Source organism: Notothenia rossii (genome assembly GCF_949606895.1).
Source record: "Notothenia rossii genome assembly, chromosome: 6".
NCBI classification, from domain to species: Eukaryota; Metazoa; Chordata; class Actinopteri; order Perciformes; family Nototheniidae; genus Notothenia; species Notothenia rossii.
The window spans coordinates 17,008,893-17,030,590 of NC_136909.1; the positions used below are offsets into that span (position 1 = coordinate 17,008,893).

General features: G+C 39.9%; 1 protein-coding gene across 1 annotated transcript in view; it reads left to right on the forward strand.

Annotated features, from left to right (window-relative positions):
- The first annotated feature begins 1,635 nt into the window (after positions 1-1,635).
- LOC307042959 (transmembrane protein 132D) overlaps positions 1,636-21,698 on the forward strand; it is a 37,954-nt gene continuing 17,891 nt past the window's right edge. Inside the window, exons 1-3 of the mRNA XM_079687116.1 lie at positions 1,636-2,153; positions 7,632-8,508; positions 15,711-15,848. Of these exons, the coding sequence (XP_079543242.1) occupies positions 2,081-2,153; positions 7,632-8,508; positions 15,711-15,848 (1,088 nt within the window). The 5' untranslated portion in view covers positions 1,636-2,080. The remainder of the gene's footprint in view (positions 2,154-7,631; positions 8,509-15,710; positions 15,849-21,698) is intronic.

The following is a 21,698-nucleotide window of genomic DNA, read 5'->3' on the forward strand; positions in this document are numbered from 1 at the left end:
CTGTGTTTGACATTTGGGATGTATTTGTACTGCTGTAGAACTTCAGCTCTGTTACGGGGGGTAAATCTTCTCAGGTTTTTCAGAAGACACAGTGCAGTGGCTGATGCTCTGTGTGAGGGGCAGGTACATAGGAAAGGATCTAGATCATCCTACAGCAGCATTACACAGCAAACTGGAGCAACCCAACACACAGATGCTGCTGCTGCTGCTTATCACAGTGCTGCAGTGCTAGGGAGGAGCTTGAATAAACTCACAGCAGTAGCTTGTGGCAACTTCCTCCTGTCTCCAGATACTGTGAAGTTTGGTCAGACACTCTTGTGAGTTGACAAGTTGGATAATCCTCCATATTAGTCAATAAATCCCCATTACATTTACAACTACAAGTCTGCAAACAAGTAACTTTTGTTGGCGTGAGTATGTGCACCAAGTAAAACACTGAGTTGTGCATATCAATGCTTGTGTTCTGTTTTTGAAGGATAACTGTTTGTCATCCTGCTCCCTGTTCCTGAAACTTTCAAATATTGTGTTGAGTGTTAGCATCTCTTTCACGAAGCATCTGCGCATAAGAATAACGTGTGCATAAATGCATGAATATCTGTTCTATCTATTAGGTTCTCTGTTAACAAAAATGTGTTGAACATCTCCGATTTCTGATGCAATGGGGTGCAAGCAATAGTCAGTCATTAACCTTTACTTTCCTGACACAGAGACTCCTCTTAACCATCAGAGGGCACTAAAAATCCACCTGATGCTCTCAAACATTCAGAGGCAATTAATCTAAACATCACTTGACTTAGAGCCAGTCTATTTTGTCAAACGCAATATGAAAAAAATTGTAAAGTACATGCTTGGTTGTATATGAAGAATAATCCTCTTTATCAATTTTTTAATTTTGAACGAATTTTAATAATGAGGTCAGTCTGATGCAACCATGTGCTTTGCCCTGGTTGAATACAAAGTATCTTAATTGTACATGCAGACAAAGTTGCAACTTCCTAGCACGTTCTCTGTATAGAAAAAATGTCTATTTTTCTGTGTCATGAAAAAGAAACCCATACATTAAACGAGACAGGAAATTGATTGAAAGTGTGCTGATCAGTCTTATGGAAATCATAAGGAAGCTTAAGTCACTTTTCCAAATGGCTCTTGCAGCATTGTAGTAAATGTTTCAGACAACAATTATAGGAGACAAATCATAAAACAAGGTAAAACTAAAAGACGTTATACTGCTCTTACTTTTAGAAAAGTATGAAATAGGAATTGATTATATTTTCACCTAAAAGATCATATTCTAATAATGTCTGCATTTGTTTGATAGAACTGTTATATAGCCTATGTTTGAACTTCACACCAAAACGATGGAGAAAGCACTACACCCATGCTTCCAATTGCAATCTGCAATAAAGAAATGTATCCTCCACAATGGCTTTACATGATATATATATATGTAAACTTAGAGTCAGCATCAAGTGAATTCCAACTTTAACAGTGATCAAAAATCAGAAGACACAAAATATGTCACGTTGATCATTTCTTCACTCAAACCAACGCAGGGTTAATCCTACCAGCTGCGTATTGGACGTGGCTTCCTGAGCAGATGAACAGTGACAGATGATGAGTTTAGTGCCCTGAGGATTGCGCACAAGACAGTCAGTGATCTGTTAACAGCCGTTTAACACCGCAGAGTCCCAGCCGCGGCGGCAGACTGGGAGACCGACTGAAGCTGGAGGATTTGTTAAGATAATTCGCTTAGAAGCATAATATTGATCGCACCGAAACATTCTCCGTGACACAGTTTCAGCTCAAGACTCTTCTGACCGGGCAAAAAGTCTCCAGGAGAGAGATCTTCAGGATTGTTACGCACAACTTTTACGCACAAACGGAAACCTGCCGATGAACAGATCTTCATGTCACCTTCAGCACGGACTATACTTCAATTTATACTCACACAGGTGTGATAATGTTCAGTGTGCAAACTGCAGGAATGGATGAAACGATCCGCTACATGCTCTGCTAAAACAACACCAAACTACGGACACTGGGAACTTGCCTGTAACAGCGAGCAGCGCCGGGTGCCAAAATGAGCTTTTACCACCAGAGCGGGAGGATCTTACATATTGTCGTTGCAACAATTACAGCTGTTCTCACACAAGGTAAGTGACCTGGAAGTAATAGTTTTCGTATTTTGGTGTATTAAAATCTAAAATGCCCACCAGGGACAAACAGAAGAAGTCAGCTTCTAGCAAAGTGAAAGGAATTATCCTCAAGCTTAACTGTTTCATACTGTGTCAACACTGCATTAACTGATAACAGCTGAAAACGAATGATCTATTAAAGAGAACTGTCCTTCTTGTGCACTTGTTACTGATGGGGGTTGGCCTTTACTAAGCAATGCCATGCCAGCTGTGAAACAGCCTTATCTTCTAGTCTAAATAATATACATGTCCTCATTTGTGCCACAAACTTACGTCTCACTTCACAGTGATAAAGCTTTCCATTGAGCCAACAATGAGCATTGATGTTTTGTGGCAAAGGGGTGTGACAGCAGTGAGTGGGGGTATTAAACATGTAGGATGAAATTGGTGCGGAGTAAAATCGTTGATGGGTATACATTACAACTCGAGGCATGCCTTAGCAATTCACTTTTGTTTGGGAGGAATTGCTTCCACAAATTGTGTGCTAGAAAATGTTCACATAGCAAACAAGAAGCAGACAATCTGAAATTCCAACTTTCATAATGGAGGGAAAAAAGCATATCACAAAGGCATTTACTGTAAAGCCTATAACTGCCTCGTAGATTGCTATTTCCAGGGAATACAGGCTTGCTGATTTATGTGGATAAAAGGATGACACAAAAGGAGAAAATGTGATAAAACCGGAGATTTAAGAGTCTCATTGGACATAGAAATCCCTACCAATCACTGCAAAAGCTTAAGCCTTCCTCTCTCTCCCCCTTTCCGCCTATCTTCTCCGACCCTCACTCTACCCAGCCCCTCGGGCATTACATGCTGCATGATCAGAACATCCTATTTGTATGTTAGTATAAAGCACTTCATGCAAGATGAGAATATAATGCTGCCAACAGCACTTTTATTAGACCATGAGATTTGACTGACAAGGAACTTTTACATTGGAAAGTGTGGAACTGGGTTTTCCACTCCACTGTTGACAGCACATAATTCAACATCATGACAAGAAGTAAATGGCACAACAACAAATCAGCTAGGGAGTCTTGACCAAAGAACATAAATACACTTCCACTGAAGAGTTTTGAACAACTTGCAAATTGCTTATTGTAACAACCCAGACATTTGAGATCATTATGTACAAAATAGATAAGCAAACTCAAAATCTTTGTGACTTATCTTTTAATTAGGACAGCTATACCCCAATTAGACACATTGTATCACACAAGTATGTCTTCCAGACCTTTTTTTGGATCACATCATTCCAAACTTTCTGGATGCCCTTTAATAATCGACCACGATGTTGAGAAATAAATAACTTTTTGCAACTTTTAAGAAATTCCTTGAGTGTACACGCTCCCACACTGAACCAACTGAGATGCTGACTTTAATTAAATGCATTATGTCAACAGATTAATATTAAGTTGAACCTAATACATTTTTTGTTAGGCACTGTTTACCCCCCAAGATTATTTCCAAAGGCCGTAATGTCTCAAAAAATACCAAAACATATTTGTATTTAACCTATACTATATTTTGGTGTAAAGATAAATGCATTGGAAGGGTCAGCCAGTCAAAAGAGAAAAACACATAGTGCTAACATAATTTCTAAGACAGAAAATATTAATCTGCTTCGGGCGCTTGATTATCATTATCGTTATTGATGTATGACCTATAAAGCTAATATAAAAAAGGGAAAGAGACTCACAAATATCTCAACTACTGATTCAAATGAAGACATCCGTTGTCCTCTGTGATGCTATTGGGAGCTGACTCTCCCTCTGCAATCTGTTTTGCACATATGGTGAACGTCATTACCGCACATTAGAATTCACAATGTTTACTCCGCAGTTTAATAGAATAATAAATACATTTATTATAATTTGGGAACTGCTGAAAATAAGTTAGCTGACATGTCTTTAAACATATTTTAATACAGAGCCTTGAGACAAACTGTAGAGCAAAATGTATCTCATTAGAGACAACAGTGTTTTCTTTTTTTTAAACTGGTGATGGGGAACATTACTTTTAAATGGATCTGTAAATCTTAATCCCCTAAGTAAACTTTTCAGTAAGAGGTTTCAACAGAAGACATTTCAGCTTCGGCAGTACACTTTCCAAAGTCAAATACCATATTTTGTTTCCACATCCATTAAAATGTGTGGATTTAAAGCCATCATTCTACTGTATTTCCTTCATACAGGTGGCAGAGCTGAAAGATATGATTTGATCCCTGGCATAAAGGAGCTCTCCAGTTGTTTTGCCCTCATAAGAGAGCACTTAAAGGTAGGGGAGGTAAGAATGGAGAAACCAGCTCGAGTGCGCTAGAATTTGAAACTAGGCAGCCGAAAAAAATCTGCCCCTTCCTTCAGACTTCCTTACAGAGCCCCTCCTCCAACACACACAAGCGCGCACATGACCAATGAGGGCACGAGATAAGTTTGTGCACGAGATGGAAGGCTGACAGGCAGGTCGGCCATCCAGTTATTTTAGCCGGGCCGGGTAAAACTATTGGTCGTGCTTTTTACAGCGCCACGACTTCCACAGATGACATTTTTTTAATGCATTTATTGTCAAAGCATTTAATGTATTCATTGCTATCGGGATGTTAAGAGCATTCCATGGAATATAACAAAAAGTGTTTCTGAAGTGAATTACCTACCCCACCTTTAACCTATAGGCCTACACTGTGAAGGAAACAAATTAAATAAAGAGACAATTCAAGGCGTTGAAAAGGAGCAGTCTCAGAGTGGTGTCTTTTAGAGGCAGCTGTAGCATCTGCATGGCAACACTGATGCTTTTTGACTCAGCCAAGGAGCAAGAGAAGCTCAGGGTCTTCAAAAGAGTGTTTTGAGAGGCTGTACCAGCTGGTGCAGCGGATTTTCTCTCATGTTTATCGGCTGGGGGCAGGACTCTCATCAGGATGATAAGACCATAGAAGTACAGCTTCATTGGCCACTTATTAAACATCCAAAATATTGGCAGAGGCATCGGGTGCATCTCTTACTTTGCCAGGACACATTACGAACAGTGCTTGCAAATAGTTGCGTGCTATTTACGCCTATTTACTCTTGTTTGACTCTTTCTGAAAATAAATAGCAAAACAGAGAGCACAGATGACCAATTTAACCCAATTGTAAAGGGATGAGCTTGCATGTGAGGTTCTTTGTTGCCACATTGGCGGTACATTCTCCCTCCAAGAAACAGTGAGCCAGTTTACATTCACTCTAGCCCTGGTATTAAAACAGCACATCTGTCACTATAGCGACTGCTAGGCTAAGCCAGGACAGCACTGTTCCTTGCTCCAGTCCCTACAGTGTGTTGCCCACTCAGAAAACATGACTGACACTCTTGTCTGTGTGTCAGGGAGAGAGAGAGAAGGAGGAGAAAAACAAAACATGCTATTGTTTTTCACCGAGGGCTGCTGGGTGACATGATTTTGACGCGAGCAGTGTAGTCATTGCTGTGTGAACTGTCAGACCCTCATGACAGGCTCTTTGGATAAGTGAGGATTAAAGGCAGAAGAGGCCATGATAGAGGGACGCGTCCATCAAATGCCAACAACCATCAGGGACATGGCGTCTGATATTGACATAGAAAAGCTTCAAACCTTCCTTGTTGGATGAATAACAGTTTATAATTCAGGGACAGACAACTCTATATCTGACAACTTTCCAAATACTTCAGAAATGCTTAAGTCTAAAGACATTATCTCTTTTGTTAGACATGGTTAGCTTTGGTTTACCAGTGGGATGATTTTTGTTTTGGTCTTTGATGCTGTTTTTCTACCATGCTAATGCAGCCCCATCCATTTTGTTTTAATCTGCAAAGTAAACACAAGTGTTTTTCTCCTTAATTCACTAAGTACGGCAATTAGCCACCAGATAAAGACAGCACACTCAGGTCAGCTGCCGTAATCTTCATAATTCTATCAAAATGGAAGTTTAATCAGCACACTTGATGGCCGAGTGACCTCTGCTCGAGCCCACAGAGACGAACACTTACCATTAAGCTTTTAAACCAGCTCAGAGAATATTTATTCCGTAGTTTTTTTTATTACTCACTTGTATAAAAGGTCATCCTATGCACTCCTGATATGTATTTAACACTCAGCCAGTAATCCTTATGATCATTATACTATAGTATACCATCCTTCACAAAGCAACTAAAACATAAATACACATCTAACAGAATATTATACAGATATATTTTCAGATGTGTTTCTCTAAGCTTCATATTTTTAAATTAAAATCTGTATCATCGCCTTTACTTGATGTGGTGATGCTCCACCATTCATTTTGTTATGGGGGATCTGCTGGGTATTCACTGCCTGCTGTGCTGACAATCTGAAAAGCCATTTTAATCGCAGTTTTTGATGGGAGATTTGAACCTTGAGCCAGATGTATTAGATCCCACCTTTGCCCCTCATATAGAGAAAGCTGATCATCCATGAGAGGTGAAACTGGGGCACTGGGCGGCATATGATATTTTTTTGCTTTTGAATTTAAGTAACAGAAGACATACTTTTAAACGAAAATACATGAATTGAAGAATTACTTTTCTAATATATTATCTATTTATGACAGTTTATAAAAAATATTACTTAAATGGATATAAAATGTGTGGACTGTACATAATATTTAGGGGCGAAGAGGGGCTCAGAAATATTAATCCAACTTCTTTTTGGCTTAGGTGTTTTTCTTTTTTGTAATCCAAAACTTTTTTTTATTTTTATTTGAGCCTCTTTGAATTTTTTTTTAATAATCATGCCAAAAAACACCTTATTTGACTTGCACAGTGTTCATTAAGGTGCACATGTAGAGGACACAACGTCAGTCTCCTTATCAGGGTTTTATTAATTTGCAAATTGTGGTGCACGTTATCATTTTTCATTAGAATATTAAAATGTAAATGTGGGTACATAATTGTGTTTGTTTGCAATTTAATACTGTTATATTATGTTTTATGTGTTGTTGGGAGGCTGTTGCATTTTATTCTAAGTTAAGAACAGGGTTCAATGAAAACACGAATAGCTCTCGTTAAAAATGGGAAATAGAGGGTTCAGCCCCCCTCACACCAATATTTTTCAACAGTCTGAGCAAAGTCACAGAGTTCATCTGCTGCTTTATTCCAATTTCGGAAAGTATAACCCTTTTAAGCTTCCCTTTACATTAGTTCACCTATGTTTACTGTTACAGGCATTTAAGGTTAAGCTCAGAGGCCTTTTAGTCTAATACATTGATGCCTCACTAAGTTGATCAGTTGGCCTTGACTGACTTTAGGTTCCTAGAATATTGTCGGTATTTTTCAAAGTATTTGATTCTCAAGTGTAAAAAAAGTAGTTCTCATTTTCTTGAACTCTAGTTGCTCAGACAGGTGGAACTGTGACATATTTCCATGTATTTTAACAGGCCTACTGGGATTCTTTCTATTTTTACCTTACAGATTTGAGCAGTACCGAACTGAGCGAAATTAAGAGCCCAGTGCCTTTCCCTGTCTTCTTGCCTGTCAACTATGAGGTGCGAGATGCTGACTACTTCTTCCTTAAGGAAGCTGGGCAAGACTTCATGAGGAACTCCAGCATGCAGACTCACACGCAGCCCTTTGTCATCTTAAGATCCAGTCGGCAGCCAGCGGTCAACGCCAGCTACGGCCCGATGTCCACAGAGCAGCTTGTGCCTCTAGATCTAGTCCAGTCTGTGCAGCTTTTCAACGCTCCGGAGGTCTTTACCTTTAACTGGAAAATCCAGTCCTTCGTGCTGACGCCTCGGGTTTTCTCCCCCAAGCCCAAAGTGCGGGTGCTTTTCTATGTTGCGGGTAGGGACTGGGACCGAGGAGAAGGAACTGTGAATGAGCTACCGTGTGTGACAGTGTACGCTTTCTGGCAGACTCAGGCGGTCAGGGGTTCCTGTGCCATGGGAGGCGAGAGGGGAACCTGCATGGCTGAGCTGAATCCTGCACCTGGTTGGTTTGCTGTGGGGTCAGAGGGCACCAGCAGGGAGAGGCAGGGCCAGACTACTGGGAACCCTGCGGAGCTGTACTACCAGGCCCAACCCAAAGTCAATGGGAAGTGTAATTCTGTGGATGGAAGTCGTTTTGGGGGCTCACAGCAGCAGGCAGAGTATGTTCCTATCACAGCCATGCAGAGGATTGGCAGTGTTCGTCTTCTGCAGGTGCCCAAAGGAATGGCAACACTTTCACGGCTCAAGCTCGGCAATGCTATTGTTATACGGACATCTTCCAAACCACTGAAGAAGACTGATATCGCCACCTTCTACATACTCATGGTCAGCTCTGCTCAGCTGACTAACTTCACTCTCAGGTAAGGCTTTGTCTTCCATTAGCTCACAGTTTGTAGTGGTCAGCCTGGCTGTGTTTTAAAGACTGAGGTAAAACCCTTCAGTCTAAATGGTTATCTAACTGTATTAGTCCTCTTCTCTTCTTGCAACTCCTGTACCGTTAAAAATAAAGGAGTATTGGAGGGAAAGAGATTAAGCATTGATTATAGCATAGAGCAGGGGTTCCCAACCTTTTTTCCCAAGAGCCCCCCCAAATGACTCCTGTTGGAAGTCCCCCCCCCCCCCCCCCACACACATGGTCCCAAAAATGCTACAACTACTGTAACAAACTGGATGAATGGGAAGTATTCTGTTAAAAGAGGATGAAAGCGTAATGAAGGAGCACTATTGGAGTGACTTTGATGGTTATTGGACTCAGGATTAATTCATTTGGATTCCCGCTGTATGAAGAAATTAAAGGACGGCGCAAGTGGAAACAATTCACAAAGGGATTAAACTGTTTAAAACACTTGCTCAAAGTAAGCCGGATTTTGCCAATGTGTTTAGGTGGATTCAAAAGTCGTAAATAATCTACAAAATGGAGGAGACCGATCTGATTGGAGCAACTGTGACAAATAATCCAACTGAAACCGGCATGGACAATGACTATGTTTAAAATGCGCTTATCCAGACAAGCCTGGTTTGGACACTTTACGGGCAGAAGAAACATGTATTTTTATTCCTTTATTAGCTACTAACTTGAATTTTTATTAAAATGAATTAATCAATTATTTTTTATTGTAATATAGAGACAAGGCTTTTGGCGACAATCATGTATTGCACTAAAATTATATGTAAGAAAAAAAGAAAAAAAAAGAAAAAGGGGGGGGGGGGGGGGGGGGGGGCGCAGCCCCCAGGTTGGGAACCACTGGCATAGAGGGTAACTGTCTTTCCGAGTACTGGGTTAAATAATTCAAGTGAAGTTAGACAGGTACATGTTCGAGTGAGCACAGCCTGATGACATGTACTGCTGCTTCATGACTCATCAAGGTTGACATGGATCAAATAAGATCTCCAGTAGCTCGTGAAAAATGTTTACTCTGCTTTCTGTGGTATCTCAACCTAATGCTATCACTTGTGTTGAGATCATTAGTATAACCAGAATTGCTTAATTTGATTTGGTTGTTAATATGCAATGGACCATTTTCTCCTTTACTCCTTGGTACTATAAGCTTATATGATACAGTTTTCCCAAGAATGATTGCCTCAACCAATGTTCTTATTATTCTCTGACGGAGAATAATCCAATGAACAAAGAAAAACAAGACTTAACCTGTTCATATGACTTTCTTTCAAGATGTCAGTTTGTAACTCCCCTTTACAAGGTGAAATGATGCAACATGGGAGATTTGCACCTTAAAACTGAACTTGAATTAAATGTCTCTCACCATGTTATGGACAGTGTTCATGGTCATCTGCGCCATAATGTCTTTTATGATAATCATCCAGATGAGATCAAAGAGAACCACGTTGCAGCATAACTAGAACTGTCGAGGATAGCTGTCGAAACAGACAAGTGGAGATTTACGTTAACTTGAAAAGAGACTGATTTATTATTATTATTCTAGACACTATCTGTTTTACTCCAAGTCATTGAATAATGAACTGTCACAAGGTGTAAAATACATTGTCTCAATTATTCAATACGTTTGATGTAGATTCATATCACAAGTAAAAGAACGTTATAAATCGTTATAAATGCTTCTTATATGTGTTTTTCTTTCAAGTAATGATAAATGAAAATGATATGGTGCTGTTGAATGATGTCCAATAAGGTGCTGTGACAGGCTCAATAAGAAAGTCTTTGAAGGCAGCTTGTTCAAGTGTGTTAGTCCCTGAAAAAAATAGTTACAGCTTTTCTTAGTAGATTAAAAAACGCTTTAGTACACAATCAATGTTTCCTGAAAAATAAATGTGCTCCGATTAACCTCCGACTTGCAAATTCATGCTTGAGTGGAGGTGAGCAGGTGAGGGGACAGTCATGCAATATTCATTCTTTTTTCACCTGGTTATGTATTTATCCACTGATTCACTTACACAGATCATTTTTGAAAGGATAAATATTGATTGAGCCAACAGCTGTGCTCGAGTGCACCTGTACGCACAGGTTTCTGACTTTAGCCATCCATAGTCACTCAACAGTTCTCTCAGGTCATTCAGGTTGTTTTTTTTCTGGTGCGCAAACGTAGTAAAGAATGAAAAAGGTGTCTTATTCTTTGGGTTGTCTTGTGAGAATCTGAGAATTAATATAGGCAATATATTTGACTAGCTTCATTCCTTTTCTGTCTGGATTTTTGCTGAAGCAATGGACCATAAAAAGAAATCCTGATTCCCCCTCCTCATTCCGTCACTTTTAATCATTGCTGCTCTAATTCATTTACTCAGTCACACATGTTTCTGAACAAAAAGCAGATATCAGAAAAGCCTACCTTCCCCTCATCTTGCTTGTCTTCTTTCTTCTCCTTACCTTTCCTTTCTTATTCTCTTTTAATCTCCATTTCTTTACATTCCTCTCCTATTTCTTATTCTTCTCCTTTCTTTTGCCTTTCTCCTCTCCCCTCCTTCACTTGATTGGAAGATTGACACACTTGTTAGTAAGCTTTGTAGTAATATTCTTGACATGCATAATACACTCACTGTACTTTTAACCGATATCAACAACCCCCCCACACACACACCCCTCTATCAGCACATTAACAAGCCCTCTGCATCCGGTCCACAACAGCTGTCTGTGTGCTTCATCACTGTCTGAATGTCCCATTAGGCTTTGCTTAATTCTCTCATCAGCATGATAAACCTGTTATTGATGCCACTAGCTAGAGTCAAGGGACATACACATTTGAGGTTGATAGAGAAAAAGACAAGCCACACCTGTCCTTTCCTGCAAAATGTAATCATTCTCAGCGATTGTTGGATAAAGGTCATAGATAGACTACATTCATTATCATTCAACCTCAGAAAGGCAATTAGATGATCCCTTCATTGTATGCTTAGTTGAGTGGCAAGAAGTATGAGCTTACAACAGCTTTTAAAAGTCAGAAATGAAGCACACACTTTTATTGTGTTCAATGTTTTTACTTGAAGGAAGCAGTGTGGCGATAAGTAACCTACAGTCAGCTTCTGTGTCAACAGGACACTGTGTCAGTGAGCTCTTCAACCAGGGAACCTACTCATTCATCTGCGGGACAAAAAGGAATTTCCCATCCTTTTTAGTGCTTTGGTGTTTGCCATCTGGCAAACATGTTGGCATGAACGTCTCCCCAAGTCCCTGAACTGTTCCATAAGTATACGATAAACACATACCGATAGCTGGCCATCAGACGGCTAAACGGTGGACATTTGCCTGCATAATTAACGATTGCATCTGTTTCCGATTGCACCGGGGCTCACTGGTGCTACCATTGCCCGCAGTGATGCATTCACAAAGCCAAAGATGGTAACACAAATTATATCAGGGAAGCAATTACAAACCCTATGTACTAAGACATCTTGATAACAGCCTTGGAGATGAAATGGATCTGGGCCAGGAAGTGCAGCTCACACAGAAAATATTATCTAAGTCTTTAATCAGTCTCTGTTTTACTGTATTATGCAGAGTGTTCTTTGAATTCTGTCATTGTTCTACATTTCCTTGTTGGCCATGGCTGTGTGATGTTTCAAATAAGCTTGAAAAACACCATTTCACAAATACACAAGGGAGGGAGACGACTGATGAAGGCCAAGGGCCAACAACCATTCTGTGTGCCAGTTTGCCGGCACATGCAGGTGTGTGTGTTAGTGAATGAAGAGTATGTAAAAGCTGCAGGAATACTGCCACTCATGCTGTGCATGGTCAAAAGTGAGATGGATGGCAGGTGCAGCACCTGAGAGCTGCTTTTCTCACACACTGTCAGCTTTAGTCTCCAAAGCCATCTATTTTCCCTGCCCAGGTGCCCCCCCCCCGCCCCGCCTCCTCAGGGCTTGCTAACCAAAGACATAGACACTGGTCCATGCTCCCAACTACTCAGACGAAAGCCCTCTTCCAGTCATTGGGGATTTTTTTTTTTACAAAAGGGGAAGAGAAAAAGAGCTTGAGATAAGGCTTCTTGCTGCTGCCACTGTCTATTAGTTAAACCTGGCTCCATGCAGCTCAATACTCACAGGTGTTTCGTCACAACAGGACATGTTATTCAGAAGTCATTACAAGATTAAAAGTAACTTGGTTTCCTCATTCATGCATGCATGCCATCCGGCACACTTCATTGATTATGCCCAGATTACATTACATTTATAATTCTCTACAGTCAGCATCTGTGGGGTAATTATATAAAGAAATAGAACATGGAAGTTGGAGTAATCAGCACTATGTTGAAAAAAAATAATATAGTAAATCTTTGATAAAACGTGCATGTGCAATGTTTTATGCAGCACATGTCAAAGACGTTTGTAGACCTATAGCACCGTGAATCCAGACTAAATGACTTACAAAACTATTAGATAGATTGCAATGTAGCAATGTCCAGGCATCATATGCACCAGGATGAATTATATTATATATAATATATCCAATAATAATGCAAAATATAGGTTATTGCAAAACCAATGTCATTCCTATCAGCCTCAGATATAGTTGATGTTAACATGCGAAAACGCTAAACTGGTATAGTAACATTATACCTGCTAAACAGCAGCATGTGAGCATTGTCAGTGTAAGCCTGTAAGCTTGTTAGTATTAAGTTTAAGGCCCTGCCGTGCTTCATGCAGCATTTATATTTCGTTTTTGGTGGGGATAGATCAAACAAATTAAACTATAATAAAAAAACATAACATGTCATGACAACTTGCAAGTTGTCATAGTTACACAAGGTGTCATGGGAGCTCAGCTGTAAGAAAACATGTGACCATCAGAGCAAGTGATGAAAAGATTTTTTCAAATGGTGAACAGATCTCAACTAAATTCTGGTACATCTGAACCCTCAATGCAGACTTACAGTCAGAGATCTGAGCAGCAACAACATTGAAATGCACTGAACTCTACAAGACCGGCGGCTTAATGGATCAGGTTTTAGCTGCTTGCAGAATTAAGACATCCATCATTGTCAGATAGAAATTCCGCTGTGGTACTGTCCAGTCCCAACATCAATTATGTGTGATGTTGCTCTTGTCTTTCTGCACAAGGAACAAGATATTACAAGTTGGAGATGGGCAGGAAAACCCAGTCTGAAAAACTGTAGCTGTCTACATTTTGCAAAGTGTAATAGTCACATGTACTGTATGAGCTGATTGAGTCATCCAAGACTACATACTGTATTGTGTGACAGTGACATTTAAATTAAAAGTCGATTTGAGATCTCTCTTTGCTAATTTAGCCACTGTAAAGTTGGTTCTGCTGTCTCGGGAACCCTCAAACTGATAACCACTGATTTGCAACCACTTTATGTTTTCCATTGTCATTCAATATTATTCACAGGACACAGAAATGCTAATTTAGCCCATGCAACATTTAATGTATTAGGCTCCTTTTTGGGCTTTATTTGAAGAGAAATGCTCAAAGCCAGAGTTTGAATTCCCTGGATTTCTGTTTTTCTGGGACATGTCTGTTGCAGCTATAAAAGAGAGCTAGAGGTGGTTCTTCCACAGCTCCCTCAATATGGGTCCACTTACTGACCCCAAAACTATGGCATTCAGCTGTGTGCAATCATGACCAGAGGATTTTATTTTCCACCGCTACATGATTCCACCTTTTAGATCTCTGCTCCCTGGTTGAAGCTGGGTTAATCAGATAAATCAGATGCTGTTGTGTGCAGCTGGAAATACAGCAGTCTCTAGGGTCAGGATAGCAGAAGATTGAAACCACTATTGAAGGAGGTGCTGCTCAAGTCATCCCTCTTTACTTGTGACCTTTAACCTATGAGGTCTTTGGCTGTTTGATCTTTTAGTGGTGTCACAAATGCCACAAGATGACATTACTTCCAAAACCATTCTTTCTGACAAAGAGACGGAAGAAAAAAGGGAGACCTTTCTATCTTGCACTCCAGTGGTTAAGGCACCGGATTGTGTTCGACTTTGTGGCTTCACAGCAGAGACTTTCATTCTGAGATCAGTGGCCACTTGAGACCTTCCTTCCAGATTACACGCTTGATGTGCAGATGTTAGTATTAAGTCGCACACAAAAAAGCATGCATACTTAAAACTCATCGCAAATCCCTCAAGAGGTCATCTTTAATATTTCAATTAGGAGATAATGCATGTTGTTTTTGTTTCATTGTGCTGAACAGGGAGTCATAGTCAAACCACTCTTCTCATAACAGGAGAAGTGCTAAGATTGCTCTCGCTCCTATCCTAGATAACACCTCCTCAGAGATGCCTAATACACTCAAGACTTTGTTTATCAGGAGTCAGAGATAAAAACACACAGCTTTGCATGCAGATGATTGCCAAAGAATTACAAGAGGATGTTGTTCTGAACTATAGAAAACTAGTATTAAGGATTCTTATCAGAGCTTTCAGTATAATAAACAAGCCGTACTTCCCGAGAAAAGCTAACCATACGGTCTATTGGTATTGTTGGAGCAGAGGAGTGGATCTTACATGCATGTAGAGAATATCTCATGAACATTTGACCTGCTGCAAGTTGCTTATGCTGGGGCAGTCCACCGGGAAAGGTGTACATGTTCAGCTGCATAATGCTTATCAATTTACAAATTAGAGGCCTAAAAAACTAATGATGCATTGGAAAAGTAAAAAAAAGAAGGTTTTATCTGAAATGCAAATAATTATTTGAAATAGATTCAATTTCAGCTTTTGACACTTTTTTTTTTTTAATGTTATTAATTGCTTGTCTTCATTTGGTTGTATCCCTAAGTGAAATATTAATGATATGAACATCTGGATTTATTGTAATAACCTAGAAAGGTATTTTAATACATGAATCAAATACATTCTTTGTGAGGAAACTAAATGTTTTATCTAAAAGTTTAAATCTGTACTAGGACTGGGATCTATTTATAATACTATTTTGTCACAAGCATGTTCCAAAAGGAATGAAAAATTAAGATCAACACAATATTCCAGATATTGTTCACATTATATGCTACTTAAACTTTGTAAAGATAAACATGAATTGCCCTGAAATCCATTGGATGTTAGTACAGGACATTTCACATTTACCACATTCTTGACCTTTTTCGTTTTTGACTTTCCACAGAGCGACAGTAAAGAAAGGTGTGACCTTTCGAACAGCGACACCTAGTAACTCTTTACTGTGGGACATCACTCTGGATATGGGCGCAGATGGAGACATCGCTGTTATTTGTCAGAGGAAGGCTCCCATACCTGGGAAAAGGCAAGTCTGTTTTTCTCACATTACTTTGTATGCCAGTGTATGCTATCCATCTGTGTCTAGTTTGTTGTGGCTGGGACTTTATACATATTTATGGGCTTAGATTGCTGTCGTTAGAATGGACGAAAAACACTCCAAAGGTCCAAAGGGAATTATTCACGTACTATTGGTTGCTAGTGTCTCTAGCTGATAAAAGCTGCACCATTGTGATGAATGTCCTGCAAAGAATATCAGTATTTGTCTCAGTATACTCTGTGGAGTAAAAGACAAACCATCTACGCTGTACACGCCTGACAACAGCTTACTGCAGGAGAATACTGTGCTGCATACTGGGTGGACATGTCTTATACTCTCTAAGCACAGGTTGGCTACAGGTGTTCCTATAAAGCTGCCGCTTGTAAACAGGTATTCCTTTCCCCCTTTATGATCCTCTCCTCCTCTGTGCTTTATTCATTTCTAAACATTTACCAGCCACATGCATCCACAGTATGCAGTAGAACATATATCTAACCTGTGACTTATAATTTAAGCAGGGAAGGTTATTATGACAAAACAGTTGTGGGTAATTTTCAAACTTGGCACCACAATTATTTACAAGACAATGCATCTAAAGGCTGGTCTGATCCTACTTATTGGGCCTTCTAGGAAGTACTTAACTTCTTGCCCTGTTACCTCATTAAAGGACACTACAGCCTTGCGTGAACAAGTGGCTTATCTCAGATGTCCTTTCATTTTCAGCTAAGTGCATTTCATTGTACAGTGAGGTTAGCTGAGGCCGTTAAAGAGTTATCACATAATCCAATGCCTCCTGAGATTACAGGACTCTTTTTGTTTAAAAGGGAATAGGAACACATATTTATCTAATGTCCCTTCAATCCTACTCTGTCTCGCCACAACCGAAGCTTAAGGTTAACCTCTCTTGCAGTTCTCTCATATTACATAGAATAACGTTTAAAGACTAAGTCTAATCTTCAGCCATGTTAGTGGCTCTGTGCAGCAGAGCTACAGTATGACACAGGAGTAAGGATACTTTGTGCTAAAAGCTAGCATCAGCATGGCAACTTGCTTACAACGACAATGTTAACGGTTGTTTAGCAGATACATCACGCAGGCAATTTTGCTTGTGACCATGTAATTGATGACTGAGTCACACTGATTAAGACCTCTGCTCTGGCTCCCTTGAGCTTTGACAAAAATCAGAAGGAAATAAAATAAAAGTATTTGTAGGACTATTTAAAAAATGTTGCATGGTTGAAAATGTTTCGTATCTTGTATTATGTATATATTTATATTATGTAGGTTGTATATATGTGTATCTTATATTGTGATACTGTGACACATAAATAAAATCAAAACGATTTGAATTAGGTCAACTAAAAATATGCGTCATATCCTGCTGCGGTCCCGCACCAGCGCCTTTTCTTTCAGGCGAATAACCTGACCTCCGGCTCGATGAGCGAACTATGGATAAATCAAATGAAATATCAGAGGGTTTAATTCTGCGTGGACAGAGTTATATGCTTTCACAGCAAACGATGCTGTGCCCCGGTATGTTTGATATGTTGAGAGGAGTTATCAAAGGTGCTGCAGCAGAGGAAAAAAAACGGACGCGGAAGACAGCTGACAATCTACAGTCATAATTCAATCAGTTAACTCTTTTTAGGGTGCACCTATATGTTTTATTTATTTCAAAGTGGGTATATTTAAATTTTATTTATTTTATTCAAATGTGCAGAGGACTCCCAAGTGCTGTGTTTAATTTATTTTAAAGTAGGCCTGTGTATTATTATTATATTATTATTAGAGGTTAACAGTTTTATATAATATAATAAATAATAAACACAAAAAAACTGTAGTTATAACAATATGTACAACTTTATAAGCTATCAAGCTATCAAATATATTTTGCGGCTCCAGACAAAAAATATTGTTGGAAAAGGGGGCAAAATGTGTCTTTTGGTCAAAAAGGTTGCATACCCCTGCTCTAAGAGTAAAGCATGATAACTGCTTATGAACACCAAACATGATTTTGTTATTTGGTTAGATACCAAAGTACTGGTTGAATTCAAATCTAAACCTAAAGAAGTTGCTAGGTACAAATTTGAAGGGGCCCTATGCTTATTGGGGTTTTGCCTTTCCTGTGGAGTGTTAAATTGTTTTTTTGAATGTAAATGGTATGCAAAGGCTAATCACAAAGTTCCCTCACACCCCCTGCCTGAAACGCCTCCTCCATTGGACTTCTTTCGTGTACTTTGGTAACATAATGACATCACTATGTAACTCGTGCTTCTCACGGCTAGTGCTCCAACACATTGTAAGAGATATTATAAGGGACAGGACATCTCTAAGCAGTTGACCGATCACAACAGAGCCGGCCAGTTAACCAATCAGAGCAGACTGGGCTCTGGTTTCAGACAGAGGGTGAAAAGAGGTGCTGCAGCACAGGCACAACAATAAAGCACGTAATCATGGCATCATTTGTCCTCTTTTAGGGATAACCAAAGTGATTATAATTTATCCTAAAGGAAACAAGTGTTTTCACCAAATTGCATGGCAATCCATCTACAGTAATAGTTGTGTAGACTTTTCTCTCAAAAGAACGAATCAACCTCAACCTCAGTGAAAAGTCGGTGCACCATCAAAATCCTCTTCGTGGGACCATGCATAAAAACTTAAATATTTCAGTCAGGATTTAAATTGTGGACCAACAGAGAAACTGCCAGGCTGCTAGCTTGGCCAATAAGTCATTTAGTGAACTGACAATCCAGCTTTCTTTGTGCAGGAGAATACTATTTATGTTGTTTTTGTATATTGCATTTAATCATTTTTCGTCATACCCCTGTATGGTCCCAATTGTCAGGGACCAAGCAGTAAGGCAACAGGACACAGGAGTGGTTTAAATAAACTAGGGTTTTTATTTACCCAAAAGTCCACAGAAAAAATCATTCAATAACTAGGCCTATAAAAGAGGTCAACAGAAAATACCTCAAAGAAACATAACAGGTGTTAACTCAACAAAACTGACCTGCAAGTCAGAAAGCCCAACTGCTTCAATTTAAATAGACGGCTGGAGGACTTCCTAAACATCTTAAGTATGGAAGAAGCTGCTTTCTCCCAGTTATATTTGGTTAAGCCAGACAACAGGCTTTGGGATAAGATAAGGGCTTTCCTGGACTCAAACCATCTCGGCTGCCAACAATACATATAAAAATATATATTAATAAATAAAGAGAAATAAAGAGAAATGAGCTATGAAGACACTGAAAAATACTGGTAATAATAATGAAAGAAGTGAAATTAAATGGGAAATAGGTGAATTAATCATAAAAGGAAGAGATGTGTGTATGTATATGTACTAGGGGTTTCACCAACTAATCGACTACCTTTACCACTAGTCGGCGCTGTAGGCCCTAGTCAACTAGTCGTGAAAAAAATGGAGGTAAACGAGGTGCTGCAAAATGCTACAAAACACGTCCGACATTCTTATGTATGGCAGTACTTCAACGAAGATGTAACCAACTCCACAGTGAAGTGTCAGTTGTGTACAGCTGTACTGAAGTACAATACAAATGCATCTGCTATGCGCAACCATCTGAAGATGAAACACCCGCTACTGACAGCTAGCACTAGCAGTAATGCTAGCACCAGTGAGCAACGGACCGGCGTCAGCACTGAACAGAGGCAAACGACTAGTCGACTAGGGCCTACAGCGCCGACTAGTGGTAAAGGTAGTCGACTAGTCGACTAGTTGGTGAAACCCCTAGTGCATATACAGTGGGGCAAAAAAGTATTTAGTCAGCCACCAATTGTGCAAGTTCTCCCACTTAAAAAGATGTGAGAGGTCTGTAATTTTCATCCTAGGTATACCTCAACTATGAGAGACAAAATGAGAAGAAAAAATAAATCCAGAAAATCACATTTGAAAGAATCTGATTTTTAAAGAATTTATGTGCAAATTATGGTGAAAAATAAGTATTTGGTCAATAACAAAAGTTCATCTCAATACTTGTTATATACCCTTTGTTGTAAATTACAGAGGTCAAACGTTTTCTGTAAGTCTTCACAAGGTTTTCAATAGGGGTACACCGAATGGGAAATTCTTGGCCGAAACCCATACCGAAAATAGGAAACAGTTGGCCGAAAACCGAATGCCGAAAATGATTAATAGAAATATATATATATATAATGTATACATTTTTTACCAATGTTGTTCAGCTTCCTGATTATGGAAGAAATACATGATTATGGCAAAACTTAACTTAAATAATAATCACTATTATGGGTCCATAAAACATTTATTCAGCACTTTTGAATGCATACAGTAAATTAATTCCAAGTCAAGTGCATTTTCTTTTCTCTGTTGGATAACTACAACAAAGTGCATTCAGAACAAAGCCAATATGCTTTAAAACTGCATAAACATCTAGGCCAGTAGGCCTACAACAAAATAGTGTAAATAAAGACTGTAACAGCCAGGCCTTCAACAACAACAAATGCACCTATAATGCATACAAATGTGCAAACTGGATAAATCCACATGAATGTACATGAAATTTACAAATCGCAATCCGCGCCTCTTTCTCTGATATTTTTGAATATCTCCAAGCGCCAGACATGTTGGCTGTGAGCCAGCCGCGAGCATGGTCGCGCGCCGTGCTTGTCGCCGCGTTTTGATTACGTCATCACAACAACACGTTAGCTTACCAACGTAACCCTGTTCCCTGACATTCGGTGATATTTCGGCCGAAAGCCGAAAGGGCCTTTTTAACCATTTTCGGCCGATAATTTTCGGCGGCCGAATATTCGGTGCATTCCTAGTTTTCACACACTGTTGCTGGTATTTTGGCCCATTCCTCCATGCAGATCTCCTCTAGAGCAGTGATGTTTTGGAACTGTCGCTGGGCAACACGGACTTTCAACTCCCTCCAAAGATTTTCTGTGGGGTTGAGATCTGGAGACTGGCTAGGCCACTCCAGGACCTTGAAATGCTTCTTACGGAGCTACTCCTTCGTTGCCGGGCAGTGTGTTTGGGATCATTGTCATGCTGAAGGACCCAGCCACGTTTCATCTTCAATGCCCTTGCTGATGGAAGGAGGTTGTCACTCAAAATCTCACGATACATGGCCCCATTCATTCTTTCCTCCCATGCTCCCCAAAGCATGATGTTTCCACCCCCATGTTTCACAGTAGGTATGGTGTTCTTTGGATGCAACTCAGCATTCTTTCTCCTCCAAACACGTCTAGTTGAGTTTTTACCAAAAAGTTATATTTTGGTTTCATCTGCCCATATGACATTCTCCCAATCCTCTTCTGGATCATCTAAATGCTCTCTAGCAAACTTCAGACGGGCCTGGACATGTACTAGCTTAAGCAGGGGGACACGTCTGGCACTGCAGGATTTGAGTCCCTGGCGGCGTAGTGTGTTACTGATGGTAGCCTTTGTTACTTTGGTCCCAGCTCTCTGCAGGTCATTGACTAGGTCCCCGTGTTGTTCTGGGATTTTTGCTCACCGTTCTTGTGATAATTTTGACCCCACGGGGTGAGATCTTGCGTGGAGCCCCAGGTCGAGGGAGATTATCAGTGGTCTTGTATGTCTTCCATTTTCTAATAATTGCTTCCACAGTTGATTTCTTGCTTACCTATTGCAGATTCGGGCCCCGGCCACACGAGGACGCATACGGCTAAACGCATAGGATTAACGCAAACACAATCGCTAAATAGCTTCCGTCCACACGCAATGTTCACCGGATAGTGTCTGTCCCATGGTCTGTCCACGCGAGACAGCTCCGTTTAGCTCCAACCACTGGAGAAGCTGCAGTACATATGCAGGAGCCTGTACGTGGCGCTGTAACA